General features: G+C 41.4%; 1 protein-coding gene across 1 annotated transcript in view; it reads left to right on the top strand.

The window, feature by feature from the left end:
• The window catches only part of Erich6 (glutamate rich 6), a 30,561-nt gene extending 15,247 nt beyond the window's left edge, over positions 1-15,314 (top strand). The window contains exons 9-15 of the mRNA XM_028882171.2: positions 1,292-1,449; positions 2,004-2,077; positions 3,200-3,336; positions 7,213-7,298; positions 10,033-10,188; positions 12,807-13,035; positions 15,050-15,314. Coding sequence (XP_028738004.2) covers positions 1,292-1,449; positions 2,004-2,077; positions 3,200-3,336; positions 7,213-7,298; positions 10,033-10,188; positions 12,807-13,035; positions 15,050-15,313 — 1,104 coding nt within the window. The 3' untranslated portion in view covers position 15,314. The remainder of the gene's footprint in view (positions 1-1,291; positions 1,450-2,003; positions 2,078-3,199; positions 3,337-7,212; positions 7,299-10,032; positions 10,189-12,806; positions 13,036-15,049) is intronic.
• Positions 15,315-27,274: the final 11,960 nt, after the last annotated feature.

Raw genomic sequence — 27,274 nt, 5'->3', positions numbered from 1 at the left:
ATTTATACCCAAGAAAATGGACAACATGTATCTATACAAAACTTCTAACAATCATTCTTGACTCTTAATACACAAAAGTGGAAACATGTATCAGTACAATTAGTTATTATTCAGCCAGACAAAATAGAAGTCTTAAAACATGCTACAAGGTAGATAAGGCCTGAAAACACTATGCTAAGTGAAAAGGACAATCACAAACTAGCATGGTTCCAGGGGCATGAAGTGTGAAAAATGGGCAAATGTGGAGAGACAGAAAGCAGGTTAAGGGCTGGGGCCTAGCTGGTAATGCTTTCTTAGGATGCCCAAAGCCCTGGGTTTTATCTCTGCTACCAAATAAGTGGGGGAAGTGTTAATCCCAAAGATGGGAGGAAAGAAAGACCACTTGACCCAAATCATCATGGCCAAATTAATTAAAGCAAGCTTTTTTTTTTATTCATGCATACACAGGTTGGCTACCGCTAAGGCAGGGTTCAAGAAGTCAAAATTGGATGTGAGGAAGACAAGGTTTTTAATAGCTCATAGGTAGGGGTTCCTGAATGGGGGACTTGGCGGCAAAACAGGTGGGATTACAGGAGCAGAACATAAGCATAACAAGTTAGTCAAAATGACCTCCTGAAACAAAGACAGGATTTCAAGGGGATCTTAACAACAGGTAGTAATAAGAAGGTAGTCATAACAACCCTTTTGAAACAAAGGTAGGGTTGTAAGATGGCTATTAGCATTTTGAAACAAAGACATGATTGCCATTCCTGATACATTTGTAGTTAAGGTTACAGGTGTGGCCTAGCCTAAACCTTGAGAAACAGGTTTAATCATAAATAGAAATGAACTTAGTTTGATGGCTTTCAAGCCTAAGATGGAGGCAGGCTGGTTCATCACATGGTGGCACATGCAGTATTCCCAATACTTGGAAGGTGGAGACAGGGAGATCACAAGCTCAAGGTCATCCTTGGCTACATAGAAAGTAGACAGGAATACATGAGTTGCTGTCTCAAAAACAAAAGAGGAGGCAGATTAATGATTTGTGGCAGCTCTGAGGAGGGGAGATGACTGTTAATAGGTACAGGTTTTATCTGAAATGACTGGTAATGGTTGCTCTGAAAATAATAAAAACCAGCTGAAATAACTCTTTTAAGCAGATGAATTACATCACAGTGTGTAAACTTTATCTTACCAAAGCTACTAAAAGAAAAGAGTTATGGCCTCTTGTTATCCATACCTCAGTGATGGTCTGAGGGTTTTACCCCTCTGATCCTATTCACCTATTATCCATAGCCTCTTTGTCTTTCAGGTTTGCTGTTGTCTTCAGTTACAAAATCTTCTTGATTACATCAATGAGGAAAGGCTAAACATCAAAAGAACTAAAACGGACTTAATAAGTATTAATCCTCATGCAGCCCATGGCAGTGAGGTTGATAGACTCAAGGCAAAGGAAAAAGCCATTCAGAGGTAATGCAAGGCCCTGGTGCTAAGCCAGACAAGACATGCTAACTGAAGAGTATTTTATAAAATGAACCTTGGTTTCTCAAAATATATAATTATGAGGGTGTGTTTCTTATAAAGAAATAAAAATGAGCTAAAGCAAGCTCATTATAATTCCCAGTGGATGTTATGAGATTCAAAAGTTCCAAGAGGCTCAGTGGTAGAATGCTTCCCTTGTGTATGTACATAAGGCCCTGCAATGAATCCCTAGTACCACATATACAGATACTAAATAATAATAGCAATAATAATGATGATGGCATTAGAGACCTGAACCTAGTGAGCTCACTGATTTAAAGTGTAAATTGTCAATCATAAAGTATCAGGACAATCCACAATCTCTATGCTAGAGAAATTTGCCCTATAAACCCACTCACATGCTCGGATTACAGAAGCTGGATTCATAAGTGATAGCAGATTGAAATAACAAAGGATGGTACTTGAGCCACTGAAATTTGTAGTACACTATTCCCACTTTCAACTACAATTCAGATTTATGTTTGATGGTTTTGATTTTGTAGGAAACAAGAACGTCAGATGGCCAGACATTTTGCAATAGTATCAAATGAACAGAGCACCCCGTCATCTGAGGACGGTAAGGCTGTTGTCACGGAGGTTGTTGTCATGGATGCCATACAGCATCAGAAAGCTCAGACATTCAGCCAAGGCATAAAATTGTTAAAATAATATTGGAAATGTTCATTTGTAAGTATCATAAAGCCTGTATCTGGTGAAATGAGTCAAGAAATAGGGGGTTTAGGCTCTTTGGCTTTAAAGTTCTTGGTCCTTTGTCTCATCATTATTGGCTGAAATAAACTAGTAACATCCTCAGAGCCCTTCTTAGATAGTGGCTGAGCGTTATCAAATTCGTGTCTCTTATGTTAGGAAGCATACCTTGCACTATTTTCTCAAACTCAGATGGGGAAAACCTGTCAAAAGACATCTAAATATTTTCTTCTTGTACTCACCAGAGCTGGTCCGTGTGGGTACAGAACTGGAGCAGTTGAAGGAGAATTGAATTTAGCATCAGAAATCATAGCTTTATATGTTTCATGGCCTCCTCACAGGCCATCTGATTTAGAAGAAATATTTTAATTTTCTCAGTCAGCATCAAGTTCCTTCTGTTATTGAAAAGGCACTTTAGGTAGTCAGTTCAGTTTGTATTATGGTAACTAAATATCTAATATTATAGGGGATTTCTTGAAATTCACTGTTTCTTACTGAAACTAAAGGCCTGGTGGCATACACCTTTAATCCTGGCACTCCAGCCAGGCAGATTTCTGGGAGTTTGAGACCAGCTTGGCCTCCATAGTGAGTTCCAAGCAGTCAAGTTCAGACCCTGTCTCAAAAAAAAAAAAAAAAAAGGAAAGAAAAAGAAGGAGTGAGGATAGAGGGAAGAAGGAAGGAAGGAAGAAAGGAAAGAAAGAACTCAAAACCTAGAAATTCCACATAATGAAAACTCAGAGGAATTTTCATTTTTTATTTAATTTTATTTAATTTAAATTAAATTAAATTTTATTTAATTTTTATTTTATTTTAACCAAAAAACCTCCTCCCTAATTTTAATAAAGGTCCTTACTTTTCTTCTTTTTAAAAAAGTGTGATAAATCAATGCATTTTCAACAGGGTTTTAATTTTATTTTATTATGAAGTTGTTGTTTTTTTTTAAGGCAAAGCATGCATGTACTTTCCTGTGATTTTTTTTTTCTCCCACTAGATTCAAAGCACTTGAAGACAATTTCTTACCAGCTTTCTGTGGATATACCAGAGAAGAAGATCATTGAAGACACAGATGATATTCAGATTAGTAACATCACAATCTTTTGCTGTGATTCCAGGAAAACATGTGGAAAGGTAATTCTTTTTCAATTTTTGTTTTTGATTTTTTTAAGCCAATTTTGCTTAAAACATATAAAGTTCTCATGGATGTCCCATTGCTATCTCTTAGAAATAATTGGTACAGACCTGGGATTACAACTGCTTCTACACTTTATGTCTTACTAATGTTCTTAGTTTTAAAGCCTTTGGGCCTTAAAATATGACCATTGCAAGTTAAAGACCATGTGGAGCCGGGCCGTGGTGTCGCACACCTTTAATCCCAGCACTCAGGAGGCAAAGCCAGAAGGATCTCTGTGAGTTCGAGCCAGCCTGGTCTACAGAGTGAGATCCAGGACAGGCACCAAAACTACACAGAGAAACCCTGTCTCAAAAAAACAAAAACAAAACAAAAAGACCATCTGGAACTCTTAGAAAGAGGGGAGAAAAATCACCAAAGTCCTAACCACTTCCTCAAAACTGTGTTAGCATTTGAAGTGTTCTGTTTGTACTGCACCTCCATGCTCCAGGAGTTAAAGAGGAAGAACTTTAGGGGCCATTCTTCCCTTAAATGTCCCAAGGCAATTTCCACCAGGTTCTAAGAAGAGTGTATTTTACAAATATTGAGGGGAGTCTTTGTACATTGATTGTAAAATTTATGTAGAAGTATAAAGAACCAGAATTACGAAGACACTCTGGAAGAAAACCAAAGGAAGATGTAGACCTCTACAGAATATAGTGATTAAGCCAGGGAGATACTGGGGAAAGGGTCAACAGAGCCACAGCAGAGTCGCTGATCAGATCCCAGCAAGCATGCATTCATAACCGATGACAGCAGGGCCCACTGCAGAGGAGTGAAGAAAGCAAGTCTTTTAATGAGTACTTCCAGGTCAGCTTGGACTGGGCGGCCATATGCTCTATTAATGTACTTGGAAAAACCACCTCATACCACATGTAGAAACCAATTTTAAGGAGATTAAATGCTGAAATACAACATACAAACTATAAAGGTTTTCTTGTTTTGTTTTGTTTTTCAAGGCAGAGTTTCCCTGTTTAACAGCTCTGGCTGTGTCCTGGAACTCGATTTGTACACCAGGTTGGCCTCAAACTCATAGAGATCCACCTGCCTCTGCCTCTGTGATTAAAGGTGTATGTCACCACTGCCAAGCTTCCTTTCATTTTTTAAATGTATAACATTGGGGATTTCATATGTGCATGCAGTATATTTTGATCATATTTTATACATGAATGCAGTGTGTTTTGATTATATTTATCTCCAGCTCTTCCTCCTAATTCTTCCCAGATCCAATTCTCTTCCCCCTCCAACCCTTCCCCACTTCCTGTCTCTTTTATTTTATAACTCAGTCCAATTTGTGCTGCCACAAAGTATTTCTTTAACATCATAGAATAGAGTTATATCTAAAAGCAGTATTTGCTAAGGATTTGATTATTAAAATTAAAATTATGAAAAACAAGCCAAAAATGAAGAATCGTTTAAATTACATTTGGCATATAAAAGTCTTATCGTAAATTTATGAAGAATTTTTATAAATCAAGATGAAAAAGTTAATTTTTCCAGGTGTGGCAGTACACACCTTTAATCCCAGCATCGGGAGGCAGAGGTAGGCAGACCTCTGTGAGTTCAAGATCAGCCAGGTCTACAGATCGAGTTCCAAGTTAGCCAGGGCTATATAGTAAGACCCTTTCTCAGAAACAAAACAAACAAACAAAAAAGTGAATCTTATAGAAAAGTGAGCCCTTTCCCAAAACTCAAATAGAAACTTTTCACAAGAGAAAATGCAGGTGACTAGAATCGTATGAAAGCCTGCTCAACCCTTCTTAATCACCGAGAAATGAAAATTCAGTCCATACTAACAATACTGGTGAAAACATAAACTCTGATAGTGCTAAGCTTTGGGGAGAGGACCAAACAGTAGCTGACCAGCATTTGCCTGTGACATGTGATGTGACACAGAATTGTAAAGTCATCTCAGTGGAACTATACCCTACAGGAACTTAATACCAACATGTACACATAAGAATGTTCGAGCAGTCAAAAGTGGGAGAAACCCAGGTTCTCTTGCCCACAATGAGTAGTGACAAATAGAAATAGAAAAAACCATGTACAAGGGAACATCACTGCACTGCACTGAGAAGAAAGAAGACATTACAACAGATGATCCTATGTGTCTCAGTTAGGGGTTCTATTGCTGTGAAGAGACACCATAACCACAGCAACTCTTATACAGGAAGGCATTTAACTGGGGATGGCTTACAGGTTCAGAGGTTTAGTCCATTGTCATCATGGTGGGAAGTACCGTGGCATGCAGGCAGACATGGTGCTGCAGAGGTAACTGATAGTTCTACATCCAGATCTGAAGGCAGCAGGAAGAGATTGCCACATTGGGTCTAGGTTGAGCATCTGAGACCTCAAAGCCACACCTACTCCAACAAGGCCACACCTCCTAATAGTGCCTCTCCCGATGGGCCTATGAGGGCCATTTTTATTCAAACCACCACACATCATATATGGAGCATTATAAAATGGGAAAAGCTAAATGATGAACACACAAAAAATACACAGAAATTATCGTAAAATCATACTGTCAGATGCATCTTGGCAGAGTGTTGATACTGTGCTTGGCCCACAGAGGTGGGCACACTGGGGTGGGCCCACTAGGATGGGACCACTGGAGTCTCTTATTCCATTTTTGAGCTTGTGTGGTGATGACATGGTGTTTATTTCATAATTACCTACTGCTAAAAATAGTGTCCTGTAGTGCTTCTCTGGAAATATTCCATATTTCATAGCTTCAAAGGTGAAAGAAAAAACAAGGCCATCATTTGTGGATAGAACAATAGGTTTTCAAAGTAAATGACAATGTTTATCCAAAAACTTAGATCATTTTCACCCTAGGAATTCTTGTTCTATTTTAGTATATATTAAGATCAGGATTCATAGAATTAAACCAAATCCTCAGTTTATCATAAATATTATCAGACACAAATTCATTTTTACATTGAACTTCCATATAAAAGTGGTTGACCTTGGAGCCTAATAGTTCTCTTCCTGTGTCTTCACTGGCTTATTGCTGGGGATGTAGCTTGGTAGAAAGTGCTTGCCTAACATGTGCAAGGCCCTAGGTTCAATCCCCAACACAGAAAAAAAAGTGAATAAAGTAGTGTAGAGAGATCTTTCTTTGGGCCACCAGGTCACAAAAAATGGCATGGAGACTTACTATTAATTACAAAATGGCCTATGCTTAGGCTTGTCCCACTAGCTCTTATAACTTAAATTAACCCATTTCTATTCATCTACACGCTGCCATGTAACTCATGGCTTTTACCTCTCCTCCTCATGTCTTGCTCTCTCTCTGCATCTGGTTCATGACCCCGCCTTTTTTCTTCCCAGAGCTCTGTCCCCAGAAGTCCTGCCTGACCTCTTCCTGCCTAGCTAATGACCATTCAGCTCTTTATTAAACCAATCAGAAGGCTCCTTGGCAAAGACACATCTTCACAGTGTACAAAACAATTATTCCGCAACCAAGTAGGTCAGATATGTAAAATAATACTTACCCCTTTGTTGTTCAGCTAAGCAGTTCCACAGATATGTATAACTGTTGCAATAAGGATGTGAATGTTGTCATTGTGATACGACTTTTTCTTGTCTCCTTTTGTTTTTTATGGTAATATAAGTGATACAAAAAAGAAAACTTTCAAATAGGTAAGTGATGAGAAGTGGTTTATTAAGTTATACTGCAGGTATTCAGGATGACCTGTGAACTGTTGCTGCTGACCATCCCATGTAACTGTTGAAGCAGGGCTAAGCACATTGAGTGAAGACATAGTGTGCACTACAGTGCTCCTTGTGTTAGCTCAGCAGCCAGCAGTTACTGTTGTTTGCTGCGCACGTAGGTCATGAGGAACGAGCTCTTGGAGAAGCACTACAAGAATGGAAGAAAGTTTCTCACCTCCTTTCCAGATGGGACAACACAAATATTGTATCCTTTCTTTCCATACCTGATTGTATTGGCTTTACTTCCCAAGAAGAAAAACAGGCAGGGCCTGATGGCATAGGCTTGTAGTCTCAGCTACTTGAGAGGCTGAGGTGGGATACTGAGCTGGGGGAGGCCGAAGGTGGGGGAGGCCAAGGTGGGGGAGGCCGAGGTGGGGGAGGCCTAGGTGGAGGATGCTGAGGTGGGGGAGGCCGAGGTGGGGGAGGCCGAGGTAGGGGAGGCTAAGGGTGAAGGAGGCTGAGGTGGGGGAGGCTGAGGTGAAGGAGGCTGAGGTGGGGGAGGCTGAGGTGGAGGAGGCTGAGGTGAGAGATGCTGAGGTGGGGAGGCTAAGGGTGAAGGAGGCCGAGCTGGGGGAGGCTGAGGTGGAGGAGGCCGAGCTGGGGAGGCTGAGGTGGAGGAGCTGAAGTAGGAGATAAAGCAGTGCCTGCCTGGGCAACTTCAAGTGAACCTATCCTAAAGTCAAAAATCAAAAAAGAGCTGAGGAGGAGGTCTGTGGCAGACCACATGTGCTAGGCCTTAATGTCAATCCCAAGAGAAAATGAAAGAAGGAGGGAGGGAGGGAGGGAGGGAGGGAGGAGGGAGGGAGGGAGGGAGGGAGGGAGGGATGGAGGGAGGGAGGGAGGGGCAGACAGAAAAGACAGACAGAAAAGAAGGAGAATGGGGGTGGTACAGAAAAATACATCCTCCCGGACCTCTACCACCCAGAGAAGAGCGGATAACATTGGAGATGCACCTCCCCTCGCGCTGCCCTCCAGTCCATTTGCTTACCTGCATACAGAGTTCTTTGAAATCAGCTCCAGCACATACTTCACTCTGCAGCTGTTCTTTTATGTAATGTTAAGAGGATGTCACATGCAGCAGACATCGAGACACGGCACTTTTTGTACCATGCAGTGCTGAGCTCTGTGAACTCATTTCAGCAGTGTGGACAGCTATCTGCCTCCCCTGCTGCACACTTACAACTCATTTCCTTGAATTAAATACCTGGGAGAAATCTAGGTAAGAAATGTGGACATTTCTAGCACTGATATTTTTTTACCCCCAAACTACAGACCAATTTATACACTCATGAACCAAAGGTCATTAGCCACTTCATCATAGGCCACTCAGATAGCCAAGCCATGGAGTTTTGGTATAAAAGCCCCCCAGTATCTCTGGAAAAAAGAAAAAAGAAAAAAACAAAGAGACTTTTTTTGTTTGTTTGTTTGTTTCTTTGTTTTTCGAGACAGGGTTTCTCTGTGTAGCTTTGGAGCCTGTCCTGTCCTGGAACTCACTCTGTAACCCAGGCTGGCCTCGAACTTACAGAGATCCACCTGCCTCTGCCTCCCGAGTGCTGGGATTAAAAGTGTGCGCCACCACTGCCCAGCTAAAGAAACCTTTTTCATGAACCAAGTGCTTCCTGTGGAACAAAGTCATTTTCAGTCAGTGTCCCAAATGTTTAGTCAAATCCTAACAAGAAACCAGAAACATTTCGTTCATGGTCGCAAATGACAAAGCTGTAGTCCCCCATGAGGAAGAATCGAGGTTTTGTTTTTGTTAAATAACTTGCTCAACTTTTATTAGTAATTGTTTCAGGTCGTGACTTTAATTCTTAACTCTCTTAGAGACTGTGGCTGACTTTCAGAATGATTCAGAATCAGTCTGGAATTACGTTTGTCTCTGAACAGCCTTTGCATATAGACCTGATTGCCATCGAGATATGCTTAGTGTGCTTTTTTTATGCTAGTGTGAGTGGGACAGTTTTCTTAATTTCATCTTCAAATGGTCTCTGCTAACATGAAGGAATCAAATTGATTTCGTCTTGCAGCTTACAGTTACAGTCCACCTGAACTCACTCACTGGCTCTAAAATTTTGTTTTGTGGTATCCCTAAGGCTATGTACACAGATCCCAAATACGTTTTTTACCTCCCTTTCCAATCTAGACATTTTCCTTTCCTAAACTTTCCATGGTTAGGACGTTCATGTAAAATTGACTAGAAGGGGCCAGCAAGATGATGGGTAAAGGGATTTTCACCAAGTCTGATGACCTGAGTTCAACTTGCCAGGACCCACATTGTGGAGAGAGAACCTAGTCCTGCAAGTTGTTCTCTAACCTCTATATGCACTGTGGCGCGCACACGCGCGCACACACACACACACACACAAATAAATAAATAAAATTGTAATAAGGATATTAGTCATTGGATGTCATGGGCATGGACTTGGTTTAGGTTCTCATCTGAACAGGAAAGCATACCATTAAGTAGAATGTCAGCCTGTGGCATCTCTGTGACTACCCTTTATCAGGCTGAAGATGTTCCAATCTATTTAAAGACTACTAAGTCTTTTTATCATGAAGCAGTAAAGGTTTTTCAGATGATTTTTCTCTACCTATTGAGATGACCACACTCTTTTTGATTTTTATTCTACTAATGTGGTTTATTTTACTTGTTAATTTTCAGATGTTTAACCAACCTTACATCTTTGGGGATAAATTTAATTTTATCATGATGCATAATCCTCTTCCATATTTCTAATTCTATTTCTTACCATTTTGTTGGGCATTTTTACCTTTTATAAATATATTTTGATCCATATAAAAGCATACAATTCTTTTGTATTAAAATAGAGACCTTTTCAGAATGCTTCATAGTTTCAAAAAGCTCTAAATAAATTAATTTGATTCCACGCACAGTCCAGGGTCACTAGAAATGCTCACAGGACCTTATCTGACCTCAGCTATCCATCTGGAAATCTAGCCATTATCCAAGTGCCCAACAAGACAAATGGTTTCACTTGTGTTGTCCAAGAAGACACGCCCAGCAGCCCCGCTATCCTGGCAGTGCTCGACTCCTCTGGGAGAAGTTCCTGCTACCATCCGAACGGGAATGTCTGGTAGGCTTCTCCGTCCTCCGTGCCAATTTGGTTTTTGATTATTTTTTCACTGTTGTTGTTTAATCATATGTCTTTTCTCTTTGATAATAACAATGGCTTTAGGAAGATTGATTTAGGTTAGTGGTCTTCGGATAGTAATATAACTCAGAGACACACTCACTGTGTTGCTTACTGCTTGAGATACATTCATAGCTCCTAAGCTTCCTGCAGCCATGTCAGGCAACAATACGCCACCCTCTGGAGCCACACAGCCTGTACAGGTACTTCCATGCAAGCCTGGCAACCCGAGTTCAACCCCTGGAATCCACAGAAAGGTCAAAGGAGAGAACTGACAGCACGGAGTCTCTCTCTGACCTCCACACGCAGGCTGTGCTCACAGGCAGCCCCCACCATGTGCAGCTCATGCATACACACATAATAATACAGAGAAAGGTTTAAATCTCTATAGAACGATCGTGATTTCCCTTTAATTTATCAATATATACCCTCTATAAGTTCATATTATTTCATTTAATCTGAAAGAAAAATTTGGGTTCTAACTTCAAATAAAATGTAAGCCTTTCAGAAAGGCTTAAACACACACACACACACACACACACACACACACACACACACACACACACACACAAGACACAGCCTTATTCTGTAGCCCTGGCCAGGCTGGAATTCCCTCTACAGAGTGGTTGGCCTGAAATTTGTGACCCTCAGCTTCCCGAGTGCTAGATTACAAGTGTAAGTCACTATAGTTGGCTTTTCAAATTATCCATAGATATAATGTCAATTGGGAAACTCTGCCAATAACTAGCAAAGTTTGGACCTTAGCAGTGCTGACAAAATGGGGACACAGTGAAGTATTTATATTTCTAGTCCATGGTAGTAACACCAGGTGTAATGGGGAATGTCTACTTATCCTTCAGGATTCAATAGTAAGTCTGTGTCACATTTGGTGGAGTGTTATAATAATTATCACCTATATTAATTCAATCAGCTGTAGAGACCAGACAATTTCAGGGATCCTCAACCCTTGGTATTTTGGATCCTCAGCTCTTGGGTATTTTGACAGATCTCTGACATTCCCAAAGCCCCTTCTCTCTGCCTCTGTGCAAGTCTGTCTTCTCTGTGGACTGAAGTTCCTTGAAAGCATATGTAGCTGGAGTTTTCCTGTGTCTACCTGGCTCCTGCAGCTGCTCAGACCCAAGTAAACACACAGAGACTTATATTACTTATAAACTATATGGCCATGGCTTCTTGCTATCTAGTTCTTATATCTTAAATTAACCCATTTCTATAAATTTATACCTTGCCACTTGGCTCGTGGCTTACTGGGAGCTTTACATCTTACTTCTTGTGGTGGCAGTGGCTGGCAGCGTCTCCTGACTTAGCCTTCCACCTCCCAGGATTCTCCTCTCTGCTTTTTCCACCTATACGATACTTCCTGCCTGGCTACTGGCCAATTGCGTTTTATTTATCAATCAATCAGAGCAACACTTTCACAGCATACAGAAAGACATCCCCAGCAGGCATATCCTGAATCTTTATCCTTAAAGAACTGGTTCAGAGCAACTTAGTCAAATATTACTGTGTGAAATCACCCCCTTTTCAGATCCAGTCAGGTGTCCTCTTGGTTTTTCATTTCTTTTGCTGTCAGGTTAGTATCCAGTCAGTGAGTGCTGGAGAAACAGGGTTACCTTACTCATGGGGAACCTCACGGGCAGTTCACACAGTTAAACTTTATAAGGCATGGAAGGGATGGTTACCTCCACTGAAAAGGGTAAGGGAGAATGGGAACGAGGTTGCGCAGTAGATCGTGATGAGTGCCACAAAACCTCAGAGCAAGCATGACTAATTGTAATGTAGTAAATATGGGGTCCTGGCAATGCCACATTGTTGGAGAAGCCCACTTCATTTAAGTCACATCTTTGCTCTGCGGTGGAACTTTTCTCCATTGCAGTGAACTCAGAAGTACCCCTGAGCCCTGCTTTCCACATCCAGACCCCAAAAGCCTCATATCCACTGGCTGGTGGTGCAGCCCAGTGGGAGAGTTCATGTGTAGCATGGCCAAGCCCCTAGATTCAGTTGCCAGCACCCTCTAACCCCCAGAAAAACTGAGATAAAAGGAAGGGCATATTTGACTATTAGCTGTGTCAGCTCTCTTGAACAAGGACTAATCCAGGCACTCCCTAAATTGACATCCATGGTCTTGCATTTTGGCCTGATGAATCTAAGCACTGGTCCCTTCTCTGTCAGGAACAGCTTCCCCTCTGTATTCTTTCTTTTCCAAGATGAAACCTCCAGGGCTTCCTCCTCATACTCCCAGCCTTTTTTGGACCCACCTCAGTTAATCAGTATGCTTTAATTTGAACCCAGTACTTCAAATAATGTGTATTACTTCTAAAGTTATTCTAAGGATTCCACCACTCATATGCTGTGGTTAGGAAGTGACAGGGTTAATTCAGCCTTGAATTATGGAGCTACTATTGGTAGGGCTTTTTTGTGTCTGTTTTTTAAACCAAGGTCTCACTCTGGCAATCATCCCACCACAGCCCCCTGAATGCTGTGATTTAAGTGTTGAGCCACCACACACAGCTCTACTATTGATTATTCTAATTTCCTTCCAGGGTATACATCAACGTCTTAGGAGGCCAATACTTAGATCAAGCTGGCAACAGAATACGAACTTGGAACTGGTCAAGTTCCATGCCCGCCCCATCCTTTGTCTCATTTAAACCCATCTTTCTGGCTTTGAACCGTTACATTGGAATTCGTATCCTAGAACAAGACAAGGTCTCCATTAATTTTCTAGCCATGGGCCAACAGGCAAGGATCAGCGTTGGAACCAAAGTAATAGTAAGTGCATTAAAAAATAGTTTAAATCATTTAGATTTTAAGAGTTATGTTAATGCTATTACTGATCGAACATATTCATGCCTATTCTGTCCACTGAGAATTTTTGGAATTCACAATGAAGGTTCCCTGTGTAATGGAAGCAACCTTACATTTTCTTCTCTCTTAAAATTTCTTTCAATTCCGACTTAAGTCCCAGTAGCATGTTCCCAGAGTTCACTGTGTGACTACATTCATCTGCCTTGCCAGTTTTGTTTTAGAGACTGTGTTGTGAGGTTTCCGTTTCCTCTCTGCTATGGCAGAAAGCACTAGGGTGGGCCAGAAACCTGAGTCCTAATCATGTTAAGAGGAAATATAAGGCCTGACTCCTAGGAGACACTGCTAGACTGCCCAGGTCTTCACCCAGTCATCATCTACCACCTTCTGAGCTGCCCGTGAACTTGTCCCCTGTCCTGCACTGGCTGAGCCTGGCTGCCTCTTTGGCCACTGGGGCTGCCTTTCCCATTGACAATTAGCTTCCAAAGGACAGAACAGGCTCTCTCCTCTTCCTTTATCCTGTGCTTTGCCCTGACTTGATCAAGGCACACACTCCATGACGACCATAACGCAGGGGTTAAAAACACAGACATCAAGTTACAGTCTGTAGTTTCAAATTTCAGCTCTGTCCCTTGGCTATATGAGTGAACCTTAGCTCCCATTTCTCAGCTATGAAGTAATGATTCCTGCCTCGCAGTTGCTGTGAGGAGTCTGTGGAAATGTAAAATCCTACCCATGGTGCCTGGCATTGACTATGTACTGAGCAAACAAAGCTGCCCCATAGATGTGGAGAGAGAGTCACAGACGTTGCTGTGTTTCCATAGGCACAATGATTTGGAACACACCTCTTAAACTCTGAGAAGCTTCATTTAGCCTGCTTTTAAAGGGGGAGTTTTCTCCGAACTTCCCAAGTGCCTTCAACTCCCTAACTTCATGTATTTCATAAGAAAATACAATCTCAATATTCAGCACAGGCAGGACCATCAAACAAGATGGAGACCTCAGAAGCAACCTGAAGTGTGCTCAATATGATTCTAGGCCCTGTTAATCAATCTGGCCATCTGCCTGGTTCAGCTCTTAACAAACTTCTTTCTTGGTCAGAAAAATGTACAGTGTGGTCAGCTATTCCAGAGTACACAGTCATGTCTGGCCTCCCTTTGGTACATCACACTCATGGCAAGTCCATTCTCCTCTAAGACACACAAATGTCCTCTCTCAGGCACCGTCCCTCCCCACCACTCTGCAGCCCCATGGTTCTCTCCTCCACTACTGGAAATGGATTTGAATATGGAAAAGTCTTCTTGATGCCAAAGGAAGAACACAGTGCTAAGGAGTTTTTACTTTTCCCATTGTTTCCATGGTTACCCTTTCTTTGGAGGGAGACGTGGGAACTCAAAGGTACTGTGTTCTTTGTCCCCCTGCACCCCCTACAGCAGAAGGCTGTGTTTCTGCTGCTCTCTAGCCTGCTCCTCTGAGGCTGAGCGCCCTCCTGGGTGGCTCTGAAGCTGACAGGTCCCTCTGTAGCTGCTAGGAGACCTCAGCCTTGAATCCTCAGACTGTGAGGAAGTGGCGAGGTCCACTGAATGGAGTCCTGGAGGTTGAGACACACTGTAGAGAACAAAAGGAGTGTTAGTCATTCCCCTGCTACCTTCTCTAGGAAGACATCCTTCTCAGCCCTTTCCCCCTGGGCCTTCAGAGCAATCCTCAACAACCTGCCTCACTAGACACTTTCTAGGGGAGAGACTACTTAAGGCAGCTTCACGCCCCCTTCAGTGGACACTGGTTAAATTTCCTGAATAAATGGGAAGCTTTGCAAGTGTCTAAAGGGCACTATTTGTTCTCTCCAGACTCCACAGCATGACAGTTTCTTTCCTTATTCAGAGTAAAATGGTCCCACTGTCCCAGCTCCAGTTGGTCCTCCCACCTGCCTGTTTCTGCTCCTGGGCACTCAGCTTCCTCTCTCTCTTTCTTTGCCAACAAGCTGCACAACCTAGAGGAGATCCCAGCCCTGCGGTTCCTGAGTGGAGACGACCTGCTGCTGCTGGCCAGCTTAATAAAGATCCGGCGGCTGTTCCATAAGCTGGAAGGGTGCATGAACTTCCCCTCAAGTCAGGCTTGGGAAAAATTAAAGCAACCTTCCTACCTCTCTTCACTCTCTCTAAAACTACTTACCCTCTGTCATAATTCTGGCATAAAGAAAAATATAATAGCAACAATTAAAAAGCTAATAAAAGAAAAAGATTAAAGAAGTGTCACGGGGCTTTCTTTTGTTTTGTTAAGAGTTTTTTAAGGAACATGAGGTTTCAAAGACTGGATCGAATGACCAGGAAATATTAAGAAATGCTTTACTGTATACATTTAGGACACACTGTGAGTCACTGCTGGTGTATTGCCAGCTGGAAATGTAACTTACTTCCTCAAGCCCAGAAAAGAAGCATGGCATAAAGAGATACAGGGTACTGGGCACCCATTCCACCAGGGATGGTGTGGGGACCAGTGCTTCTCAGCCCCTGAAAGGGATGTCTAGAGGAGGAATAATTCTCAGAGTCACCGCCCACGGCACCTGTGAGGGGACAGACAGGAAATCCAGAAGATCTGCCACCTGATTCTGCAGTCTAGGAAAGCAAACCCTGCATCTGCCAGAATGTTTGCCTCCCACCAAAGAGAAGTATGTCTCCTCCCTCTCCACCTGGTCAGCATCAGGCTGAGACTCACCTATTAACGAGCTAGCTAAACTGCACAAAAATAATTATTTCCCATTTGCTTTGGTGAGACAATACTGAATCCCTAGAGATAACATAGCAGAGTCCCCTCTCCTCAATCGGGGGAAAAACAGAAGGCAGATCAGTGAGGACCCTGTCTAGCCACTGTTCTACTACTGCAAAGAGACACCATGACCAAGGCAGTTTATAAAGGGAAGCATTCAATTGAGGGCTTACTTACAGTTTCAGACAGTGGGGGCTTTTGAAACCTCAAAGCCTATGCCCAATGATACCTCCTCCAACAAGGCCACACCTCCTAATCCTTCCAGAACAGCTCCACCAACTGAGAAACAAACATTCAAATATATGAGCCTATGGGGGCCATTCTCAATCACTGTGGACTCTAAAGACATATAAGGGACATCTGGACCCCACAGCTGCTGAACATCCTGGATTTCTCAGCAATTCAGGAGTGGGAGGGAGTAAGTTTCAGGTAACATTCCTAATTACCAGATTTGGCACTGTGTGGCAAAAAGGAGTTAAGTCTACCCTTCCCCCACCCTATTAATAACTACCAAATCAGGTTGTTTTTCTAGAAACTCAGTGGAATCTGTTATGACTTGAATGTTTTGTACAGTTGACCCCCAGCAAAGGGTACAGTTCCGGGGGTTTTAGAATCTTTTGAACATGGGGCCTAATGGGCAGAACTGCAGGGGTGAGGCTTGTGGGCTCCAGGTGGCCCTCCTGAGCTCTCAGCCTCCTGGTTGGTGCCAGGTAGTAAGTTCCAGCTACAAACTGCCATCACCATAAACTCTGCCATGACTTCATAAAATGATGGCCTGCATCTTCTCAAAGTATAAGAGGAAGCATGGTCTATCCCAGTTGGCCTGTGGGTGACAGAGGCCTGGTTAACCCATTAACTGCTGCCCCCACGCCCAAATATGCCATTGGCTTGCTTTCTGGTAACGTTGTTACGACTGAGATTGTTTTGTCTTCTTTCATTTCTGTCTTGCTAATTCCCACTGCTTGTCTTTGTAGGAAAGTGACTTTTTAGAGTCACATCTTTTTTTTTTTAATGCTTGTAACTATACAATTTCCACTATTATGCTTTTAAGTTTTTATTTTTGAGATTATAATATAATTAAGACACTTCTACCTTCTCTTTCCTTTCTCCAGACTCTTTCAAATGTCTCTCCCCACTCTCCTTCAAATTTATGGCCTCTTTTTTCAGTAATTGTTATTGCATGCATATATATTTATACATATATATATATATTCCTAATTATAACCTGTTAAGTCCATATAAAATTATTTGTATGTATGTTTTCAAAGCTGATCACTTGGACTGGACAATATTCTGCATAAAATCATTTACAATAAGCAAGATTTTCAAAATCAATACAGCCTCTCAAAAAGTAAACACATCTGCCAAATTTATAGGTCACTATGAAACTTTGCCTCTAAAATATCTCCACAGAGGCTGGAGACAATCTCATCAGTTTAGAGTACTGCTGCAGAATAACCATTTTGTACACTGTGAAGATGTGTCATTCTGATTGGTTTAATACAAAGCTGAACAGGATTTCTGGGCAGAGAGGACACTGAGAAGAAGGTGGAGACACCAGGAGATGTAGAAAACAGGATGGGCAGTACAGAGATGAGGTAATAAAGCCACAAGGCAGAAAGTAAATTAATAGAAATGGGTTAATTTAGTTAGAAACAAGCCCAAGCTACAGCCGACCTTTCATAATTAGCATATAAGCCCTGTGTTATTTTTTGTGAGCTGGCAGCCCAAAGAAAAGTCAAACTACAGAGTGCAGACTGCTCCTGCAGAGAACTTGGTTCAGTTCCCAGCACCCATGTCAGGTAGCTCACAACCACTTACAACTCCAGTTCCAGGAGAGCAACACACTTCGGCCTCAGTGGGCACCTTCACACATCTGGCACACATAAACTCTCTCTCACACACACATAAATAAAAATTAATAAATCTTTCTTAAAAATACCTACCAGAAAATAAACATTCAGCCAGTTTCAAAATATTACTAGAAATACATGATTTAGTAAAATGTAAAGGCAACAAATGATCAAATATTAATTCATCAGTTACATTTTAAAACTTCATTTAATAATTTGTACCTAAGTATGCATTAGCTACAAGCTAGACTCACTTCCTTTCCTGCTGAAAAGACAGCTCTCAACAGGCCAGGAACTGAAGAGGAGGTGTGGAGTCAGCAGCTAATCACACAACTGACTTTTTTCTCTGAGGGAGTGAAACAGTTTCCTGGGGCTGGCAAGAAAGGGGAAAACACACACACACACACACACACACACACACACACACACACGCACACGCACACGCACACGCACACGCACACGCACACACACCCCACACCCCACACACCACACACCACACACCTTCAGCAAACATTCCCTGATGTTTTCCTTTCACCTATTTCCTGATGTTTTCCTTCTAACTCTATTTTTTTTCCCCTTCCAGCTTATACACCCCAGCAAAATCTTTCAAGGAATATAAAAATTACAATGTGGTTACGTTCTACTTTTTAAGTGAATGATTACAATAAATACAACTAAAAACAGCATGTTTCTCATTTCCCTTACATGATTAAACATTTTACATATTACAGGTGAAAAACAAATTATTCCCAAGGACCCACATACATTCATGTCCAATCACTTATTAACAAAGTGTAAGGAAACAAGGTAATTTTCTTAGTCAGCTCTTTTACTGGCAGACTGCATTTTGTGGTTACAAAGAAAGATCAATCATTTTATTATCTCAAAAGGTAATTATCTCAAAAGATAATCATTAAAAAAATCTTAAAAGAATCACAAATCTAAACTTTTATATATGAAACAACCAGTCATCTCTACTTTAATTCCTCAGGGTGCATACTCACTAACAGTTTTTTTTTATTAAATCATATTAGGAAGCGGAAGGGTACACGAAATTAATCATCACCTCTGGTCACCAAGCCATCTTTAGCAAGAAAGTAATAACCAGGCTACCTTTGTTCTTGTTCCTTGACCTCATCAAGTCCCTTGCTCAACTATTAAAAGTGTGCCTTTCTGCCAGGTGGTAGTGGCACACGCCTTTAATCCCAGTACTCGGGAAGCAGAGCCAAGCGGATCTCTGTGAGTTCAAGGCCAGTCTAGTCTACAGAGTGAGATCCAAGACAGGTACCAAAACTACACAGAGAAACCCTGTCTCGAAAAACCAAAAACAAAAAACAAACAAACAAACAAACAAAAAAAAGTGTGCCTTTCTAAACTTTAAATTGTTCCCCAAGATTTTCTGAATAAACCAAGTGAAGTATGCACAGAGATACACACAGTTATGGAGTGTGGGAGTCTGAGTCCAGCTCTGATCTGTGAAGGGTTCTTGGGTGGAGGAGAGAGAAATGAGGAAATATTAAGTAGAAAGATAGAAAGAGACATAGGATAACTTTGGGAGGGCCCTGGATCAATACCCAGTCATCCAGAAGTTTATTCAAAAGGCTTTTTATAATATGCCAAGGGGAGAGGCAAAAAACCTTCCCCTTGCAAGATCAAAGCATACAGCCAAGCGTAGACACTTCCAAATACCTGGTAAACATGCCCTTGGCCAAATAATCCCATTTTGCAGCCCTGCTGAGTAAAGCAAGCTCAGATTCTCTGACCCTGAGTTAGGTCTTACTAGGAAGCCTCTGTGGGCCTCCACAATGGAGCAAAAATCAATGTATTTCTTCCTCAGTGCTGAGAGTATAGGCTACAAATAAACCAAAATCCATCTCAAAGCCTAGCACCCACCTCAGTCTGTGCTGTTCCATATATACACACACCCATCTTACCTGGTTTTCTGTTCATTTTGTTATGCCGTTGTGAAAAAAAATCCATCAGAAACATGGCAAACATGTTGGTCATGTAGCCCAAGTGTGTGTTTATCCCTGGCTGGAGTTTACTCCGCTCATGTAGTTATCTGTTTAATAAACATTTACTCAGGGCCTATTTTGTGTCACCTACTAATGACACACAACTAGAAGTCTTCCTTCTTTGTCCTTAGGGAAAAGGAGATATAAAAAGGAGACTGTGACTAAATAGTGAGGTAAGTGTAATGGAAGAAAAATGTTCAAGGAAAACCAAAATGACAGTCTCTGTCCCAGCCCAGATTGAGGCAGAGGAAAATGAATGCAAAAAAGGCCAATCAACCAAATAACTGACTTCGGAATAATCACAGAACTCCATCCCTGACATAACAATTAACCCTTGAGTATGTTGACTGGATTCAGGAGACACAGGTGATTCAAAGGATGACCACAGAGCCAGAAATGCCCAGAATCTTTGGAAGTAAATGAATACAAGCTCATAACATCAAGTCCTCAAAAGGGAACTGGAGATGACCAGGCAACACCAACTTTGGCCAACTACTTCTGGTCCCCAGGAAGATGTGAGGGAAGAAACACTTCACAGGTGTTCCTGGGGTTGGGGTTGGAAAAGGGTGGCTTGGCTCCAACCAGATTCAACCTAAAAAGAAAGGTTCAGCTATGGAGAGAGGGAAGGTCTTGGAGAAGTCAGAGTAAGTACAGTAGGGCAGGCTGGGAATGCTCCATGTCAAGTCCAGACTAGAGCATACCAGTGGAGGTGAATGTGATGGGGCTGCATACAGATAGGATTTAATAAAGCAAGGTGGTAAAGCACCTTCACTAAATATTTCATATATTTTTAATATCTTAAATTCTTCTGTCTTAAAAAAGACTAGCCAGAAACAAATAAGAAAACAGAAAGCACACTGAAATCAGGTACTGACTGGTGAGAAGCAAGCAGTTCTATGGTTTAACAGAGGCTTTAGCTGAAGTATTGAGGGTAGATAGGAGAATCAGATCACCAAGACTAGAACTCAGAATTTCTTTGTCCTTATCCTAAAAATACATGAGCTTCCTAAACTATACAATAAACACATTTTTAACTATATCCACATGAAATTGTCCAAAGATAGAGAATTGGTTCAGAATGAATTACCTAGAATAATGTGGTAGCCTAGAAATTTGTCTGCTTGGGTTTGTTTATTCAATTATAGATGATCTGGAGTGCAGTGTTCATGTCTTTAAAGAAACACTAATAATTACAGCCAGGTACAGAGCTGTACTCTTGTACTCCCAGCACTTGAGAAATGAAAGCAAAAGAATTGCCACAAGTCTGAGGCCAGCCTGGGCCTTGTCCCAAAAAGAAATCTCTCCTAAATAAATAAATTAATATGTTACATTTCCCTATGCCCATACTACCTGATATCTTTCCTCAGTGCCCAAATTAGACAAGGATATTGTTCAGTTCTATACACTACTTTATGTTGGTACTCTTTAACATTCAACAGAGAAAGAAACATAATCCAGTTCCTGAATTATGCCATCACCAAATCGTGGTTATCATGGTTACATTGGTGTTTTTGTTTGTTTGTTTTGTGCACGCACGTGTGTGTGTGTGTGTGTGTGTGTGTGTGTGTGTTTGCCTATTTTATAACAAAACAAGAACCAAGAGATAGGGCAAAATAATCCTCTTCCAAGGCACGTCTCCTTTGCAAGTCTTAGTCCTATTAATAAAAGAACTTAAAAATGAGCTCAGAGACGGGCAGTGATGGTGCACACCTTTGATCCCAGCACGTGGTGGGCAGAGGCAGGTAGATTTCTGTGAGTTCAAGGCCAGCCTGGTCTACAGAGTGAATTGCAGGACAGGTTACAAAGAAACTCTGTCTCAAAAAACAAAAACAAAAACAGGAGAGAGAGAAATAGAGACAGAGACAGAGAAAGGAAGAGAGAGAACTTAAAAATGAGTTCAGAAGAAAATTTAAGACAATTTACTGGAGTCCAGGAGAGAAAAAAGAGCAGGCAAGCTGGAGATCTGTGTGTGGGCAGGGTGAAAAGTAGAAGGGGAAAGAAAGTCCCACTTTCATAGAGTTTTGTGAATGAAAAGATACAGTGGAGAACCAAGAAGGCACATTGGGAAAGGGGGTGGCAGAAGATGCCCACGGCCTTTGTTCCTGGTAGCTTTTATTGGAAGGGAACCAAAATAGCCCTAGGGTGCCATGTCTTTGAGCATGAAAGAAACCTTCTGGCCTTCTGAGCCCAAGCAATAAGAAGATGCTTTACCTTCATTTTCTTTGGTTTAACCTTATGTAGTTGCCTAAGGACCGTTCTGGGTGGCCTAGATTCAGCATGGATTTAACAGAAGGAGTCTTGACTAACAACATCCACTGGGCCACGTCAGAGCTGGCAATTAGTTACACGCAGCCAGCTCTTTATCCCTCCCTCAAAAGGCTGGTGCTGTGTTTTGGTTTTAATTATTTTGTATGTGTCTGGGTGTTTGGCCTCTATGCCTGGTGCTCACAGAACAGTTGCCCAGTATTTGTGCGGCTCTGGTTCCAAGGACTGAAAAAAAATCAATTTAATTCAAAAGATGCTTCAGTGATTTCTTAGCACCCAAGTAACAGAGGATTCTGGGACCAGGGTGCTGAGCTCTGTAGGATGATGACAAAGCAGGTAATGGGACCCTCCCAGAGCCAGGGTTGCTGTGGGAGGGCCATGGTTCAGCTCATAGAGGATGAAGTAGCCTTGAACCTGTACAGCTGTGAGATGTTTGAAGGCTCTCTGGCCTCAGAACACAGGGGTCTGTGAATGGCCCGGTTATAGGAGGCACAGACAGACTGGGACTGTAAAAACTGTAAAATCCTGAATAAAAGTTTCAGAGAGACTTGCCTGAACTGAAAAACGTTTCAGTTATGAGGCTCCTCATATTTGCAGCTTTTTGCTATACAAAGACTTAAGGGCAGCTGACAAGCCAGGCCCTGATTTCAAGTGCTCAGAGGAACTTTTAGACCTGGTACCAGAACTTATTTTATTTTGGTTTTTCGAGACAGGGTTTCTCTGTGTAGTTTTGTCTGCCTCCCGAGTGCTGGGATTAAAGGCGTGCGCCACCACCGCCCAACTAGAACTTATTTTTTTGAACTTTTGAACTTATGAAATGGATAGTGCCGGGCGGTGGTGGCACACGCCTTTAATCCCAGCACTCGGGAGGCAGAGCCAGGCGGATCTCTGTGAGTTCGAGGCCAGCCTGGGCTAACAAGTGAGCTCCAGGAAAGGCGCAAAGCTACACAGAGAAACCCTGTCTCGAAAAACCAAAAAAAAAAAAAAAAAAAAAAAAAAAAAAAAAAAAAAAAAAAAAAAAAAAACAGAAATGGATAGTAATGATTTCATTACATTGGGACAGTTTGAATTTACTTATGTATATAGACTCTATTAATGCTGATGATTTATGGAACCAATTATGTAAAAATGGAACTGTTTAAATAGAAAAATTTGGGTTTTCTCTAACTAGGTTTGAGATTTAGTTTAAAAAATTATAAAGAAAAGGGCGAGTTATGCATGAATTAAGGTTGAATGTAGTTTGTAGGAATTATAATTGTTAATAGTAATGTTTATGTTGCAGTTAGTATGTTAACCTATTGATATTAATGCACCATGGTTTGGTGAAGTTAAGGAAATATTTAAGTTTGATGTGAATGCATCAGAAGTTTACCAAATGTTTTGTTAGCTAGAAATTCAAATGGTTCTATTAAGAGTTTGCTTTAAGATGTAAGATTGAGAGTATTGTAACTATGTATAGCAATATTTATGTTATAATTGTGTTAACCTGTTAATTTTAATGGTGAAGCTAGGAGAGTCTTTAATTTGTTATAGTTGCATCAAGAATTTTTTTTTGGTTTAGAAAGGGCTGGATGCAGCTAAGACTGCTGTAATCACCTTAGACCCATTGCAAAAGGGAAACTCCATCCTTATCATCCTCTACTCCTGTACTGGGAGGTATGACAGTTATGAAGATTGCTCCAAGTTCTTAATGGGGAGTTCTTTTTTAAATATTAAGGGGGGGCTGTTGGAGCCCATCGAGGCTTTCGACTGGCTTTACCCAGCAGGACTGCATAAGAGGATGATTTGATCATGGGCCTCAGTACCAGGAGTTTGTAAGCGCCTACACTTGACTGTAACTAGCAAGGGGGAGGTCTTTTGCCCCTCCCCTTGGCATTGTTATAAATAGCCCTTTGGAATAAAGTTCACGGCTGGTGGATAAGGATCCAGGCCCACCCGAGACTATCCTGTATTTTCTGTTTCACTCCTCTCTTTATTTCTACCTAAGTTTCTTATCCCTCATTCCTCAAGAGTCCCTGGGGTAAATAATTGTGGGGGCTGGCCCCCCACATTAGGTAAGCTCCAGAGATTGGAATTCAGGTCACCAAACCTTTGAAGCAAGCACCTTTTACTACTGAGTCGTCTTTCCAGCCCCAACTCTGCTTTAAGTTGGAAACATTGCAATATTTCATTTTTTTCTCTTTGAACATATGCTTTCCTCTTTCTTCCTCCAATTTATTGGACTGTGATAGGTTTTATGCCTGGAAATCTATTACTTCGCTTCCTATGACCTTAAGGTCCTGTGTATAAAGAAAGAAAGTAAACAACTATTTTGAGTTAACATTATTTGTGGCACATACCTGATTAAAACAACATGATACAGCCTGCAAGAGGACTCAGCTGGTAAGGCATCTGCTGCCAAGTCTGATGACCTGAGTCCAATCCCCAGTACCCGGAAAGTAGAAGCAAAGAACTACCTCCTGCTCATTGTCCTGATTTCCACATGTGCATGTACACACACACACACACACACACACACACACACACACACACACACACCACAGACACATACAGAGGCATTCAGACACACAATATAAAGTACAAATTTTATAAAAAAAGGGTAAATTTTGACAAAACAAAGTAAAATGTTAGTGACATTGTATGATTCAATCTTAAGATTAAAAGCAAAGATTTGTCAACCACTTAACATAAGCCACTCAATCATTGGAGTCACTTTTAAAATATGTGTACATAATAAAAATAGGGTTTGTCTTGTCCAATTCTGATATGATAGTTTTTGTTTTATATTTCATTCTGTTATATTTTATTATTACCCCTTAGAAGCCTGTTTATTTTCTTAGGAGGGACAGAATAGGAGTGGGTCCAGAAGGAAGGAGAGGTGAGGAGAAACTGGGAGGAACAAAGAGGAATAGGAGAAACAGTCATCAGGATATATTATGTGAGGGAAAAAAACTATTAAAAAAAAGATATTTACTAAGAAAAAATTACCCCTTGTGAACAAAATAGAGTAATATAAAGGGAAAGGAAAATTAGGATTAAATGGAGTGGGGGATAGGAGGGCAGGGGAGAGAAGGGAATGTGAGGAGGAATAACTAACACAAAATGCTTTCTGAAAAGCCAGAATAAAGCCTTCTACTGAAGATGCTCAAAATATATACACATATAAAAAGAGGCTAAATTTAATTACCATATAATAGGGGAGACTATACCCCAACTAGACCATCATATGCTACTAAACAAAACCCCCAGTACCAAGTATGGGTTACATCCTTTTAAGTCATTGGTCAGAGGAGTCCAAAGCTGCCCCCATGTCCCCCCAAACATTATGGGTTACTGCCAAAGCTATTGGTTACCTTCCACAGCCTGACAGTAAGACCCTATTGCTGAAGCCACCACATATTTATGACATAGAACATGGAGAATACAAGCTGGTACTCAACTGGAAACCTCTGAGCTACAATAGTGATTTGTCTGTAAAATAAACTGGTGCAATGGTGGTATAAATGATACAGTAGTTAACCCATCACTTTAAAAAAATTAGATTTAAAGGCTGCTTCATGGGACGGAACCCATACCTGACTGTTAATGACAAAGAACCTGTTCTGCTAAAGGAGCAAACAATAGATGACGCTAATGACTGCTGTGGAATAATCCTCTTGTACACTGTAAAAATTTGTCACTCAATTCATTTACTAAAATGCTGATTGGCCAGTAGCCAGGCAGGAAGTATAGGTGGAGTGACTAAACTAAGGATGATGGGAAGGAAAAGGGTGGAGTCAGAGAGTCACCAGTAAACTCAGAGAAGCAAGATGAGAATGTTGTACTGAGAAAAGGTATTAGGCCAACTGGCTAAACATAGATAAGAATTATGGGTTAATTTAAGTGTAAGAGTTAGCTAGTAACAAGCCTGAGATAGAAGCCAAGCATTTATAATTAATATAAGCTTCTGTGTGGTAATTTGGGAAGTGACTGCCAGGTACTTGGGAACAAATAGTTGGGACAGGAAATGCCATTTATATATGGCATTCCAACATGTGGCCAAAATTTCCACATAAAACCTGACAAAGCCTAAAAGGATTCTAGGAACACAACAGAGTCAAACATGGCTTCTTGGTAATTGTCTTTCCTCAGATAGGCCCTGTTTGCTACCAGCAAACAGAGGCATGGCTTCTTTAAGATGTAGTTTCTTGCTTCGAACTGGTGGCACTGGCAGCTCTTTTGGGAGGTCCTGCTACTGAACACGTAAATGGGGTTTATGAGCAGTGAGCGCCATTCTACTTGGTGGCAGTGTGGACCCCGAAACTCCCCAGAGCTGGGGCAGTAGACATGGGTCCTGCTGGTCCATCCACCACAAAGCTCTCACAGTCCAAGGAGTGGGGCAGAGCCAGCCACCAAAGCTGCTGCTTTGGTCCTAGCCACTCCTGCTTAGCAGTTTAAAGGCTCATGTGGTCAGAAAGAGAGATATGCAGTAAAGACAGATTCAGAAGAAAAAAAAATCTAAATGGTTTATAGCATATTTAAAAATATACATAGGTGTGGTGATATACTGTGTACCCTAAGAAACTTGCCTGAAGATCAGAGGACAGAGCCCACCACCAGATTAGTCATAGAAGTGAGGCAGTGGTGGTAGCACACACCTTAATCAGAGCACTTGAGATCTCATGCCTTTGCTTGGGAAGCACACATGCCTTTAATCCCAGGAAGTAATATGGCAGGGCAGAGAAAGGTATATAAGGTGTGAGGAAAAAGGAACTCACTGTCTTTAGGCTGAGGATTTCATGGAGGTAAGAACTAGTGGCTGGCTGTTCTGCTTCTCTGACCTTTCAGCTTTCACCCTGATATCTGGCTCTGGGTTTTTATTAAAAGACCATCCTGGGTGGTGGTGGCCCACACCTTTAATCCCAGCACTAGGGAGGCAGAGCCAGGTGGATCTCTGAGAGTTCGAGGCCAGCCTGGTCTACAGACAGGCACCAAAACTACACAGAGAAACCCTGTCTTGAAAAACCAAAACCAAAACCAAAAAAAAAAAAAAAAAAAAAAGACCATCTAAGATTCGAACAACACATGGGCTTGGGAGAGAAAAAAAGGTAGAGAAAGTCCTTAAAAATGGAATAGAATTAACAAAAAAATATAAGTCATGTAAAGATGGAAAATACAGAGTGTGGATTATGTATATTATTGTGTTGTCTTTAAATTTTTTGGCTGCTAAGAGACCTTGCATTATGGAAGCTGCTAGATTAAACCAACCTATATATTTTAAAGTATCTTGATTTCAAAATTTAAGTCAAAAGATATGTTGTTTTGGGA

Source organism: Peromyscus leucopus, chromosome 6 (genome assembly GCF_004664715.2).
Source record: "Peromyscus leucopus breed LL Stock chromosome 6, UCI_PerLeu_2.1, whole genome shotgun sequence".
Classification (NCBI taxonomy): Eukaryota; Metazoa; Chordata; class Mammalia; order Rodentia; family Cricetidae; genus Peromyscus; species Peromyscus leucopus.
The sequence above is the reverse complement of the archived record's forward strand: the minus strand, read 5'-3'. Positions and strand labels throughout refer to the sequence as shown.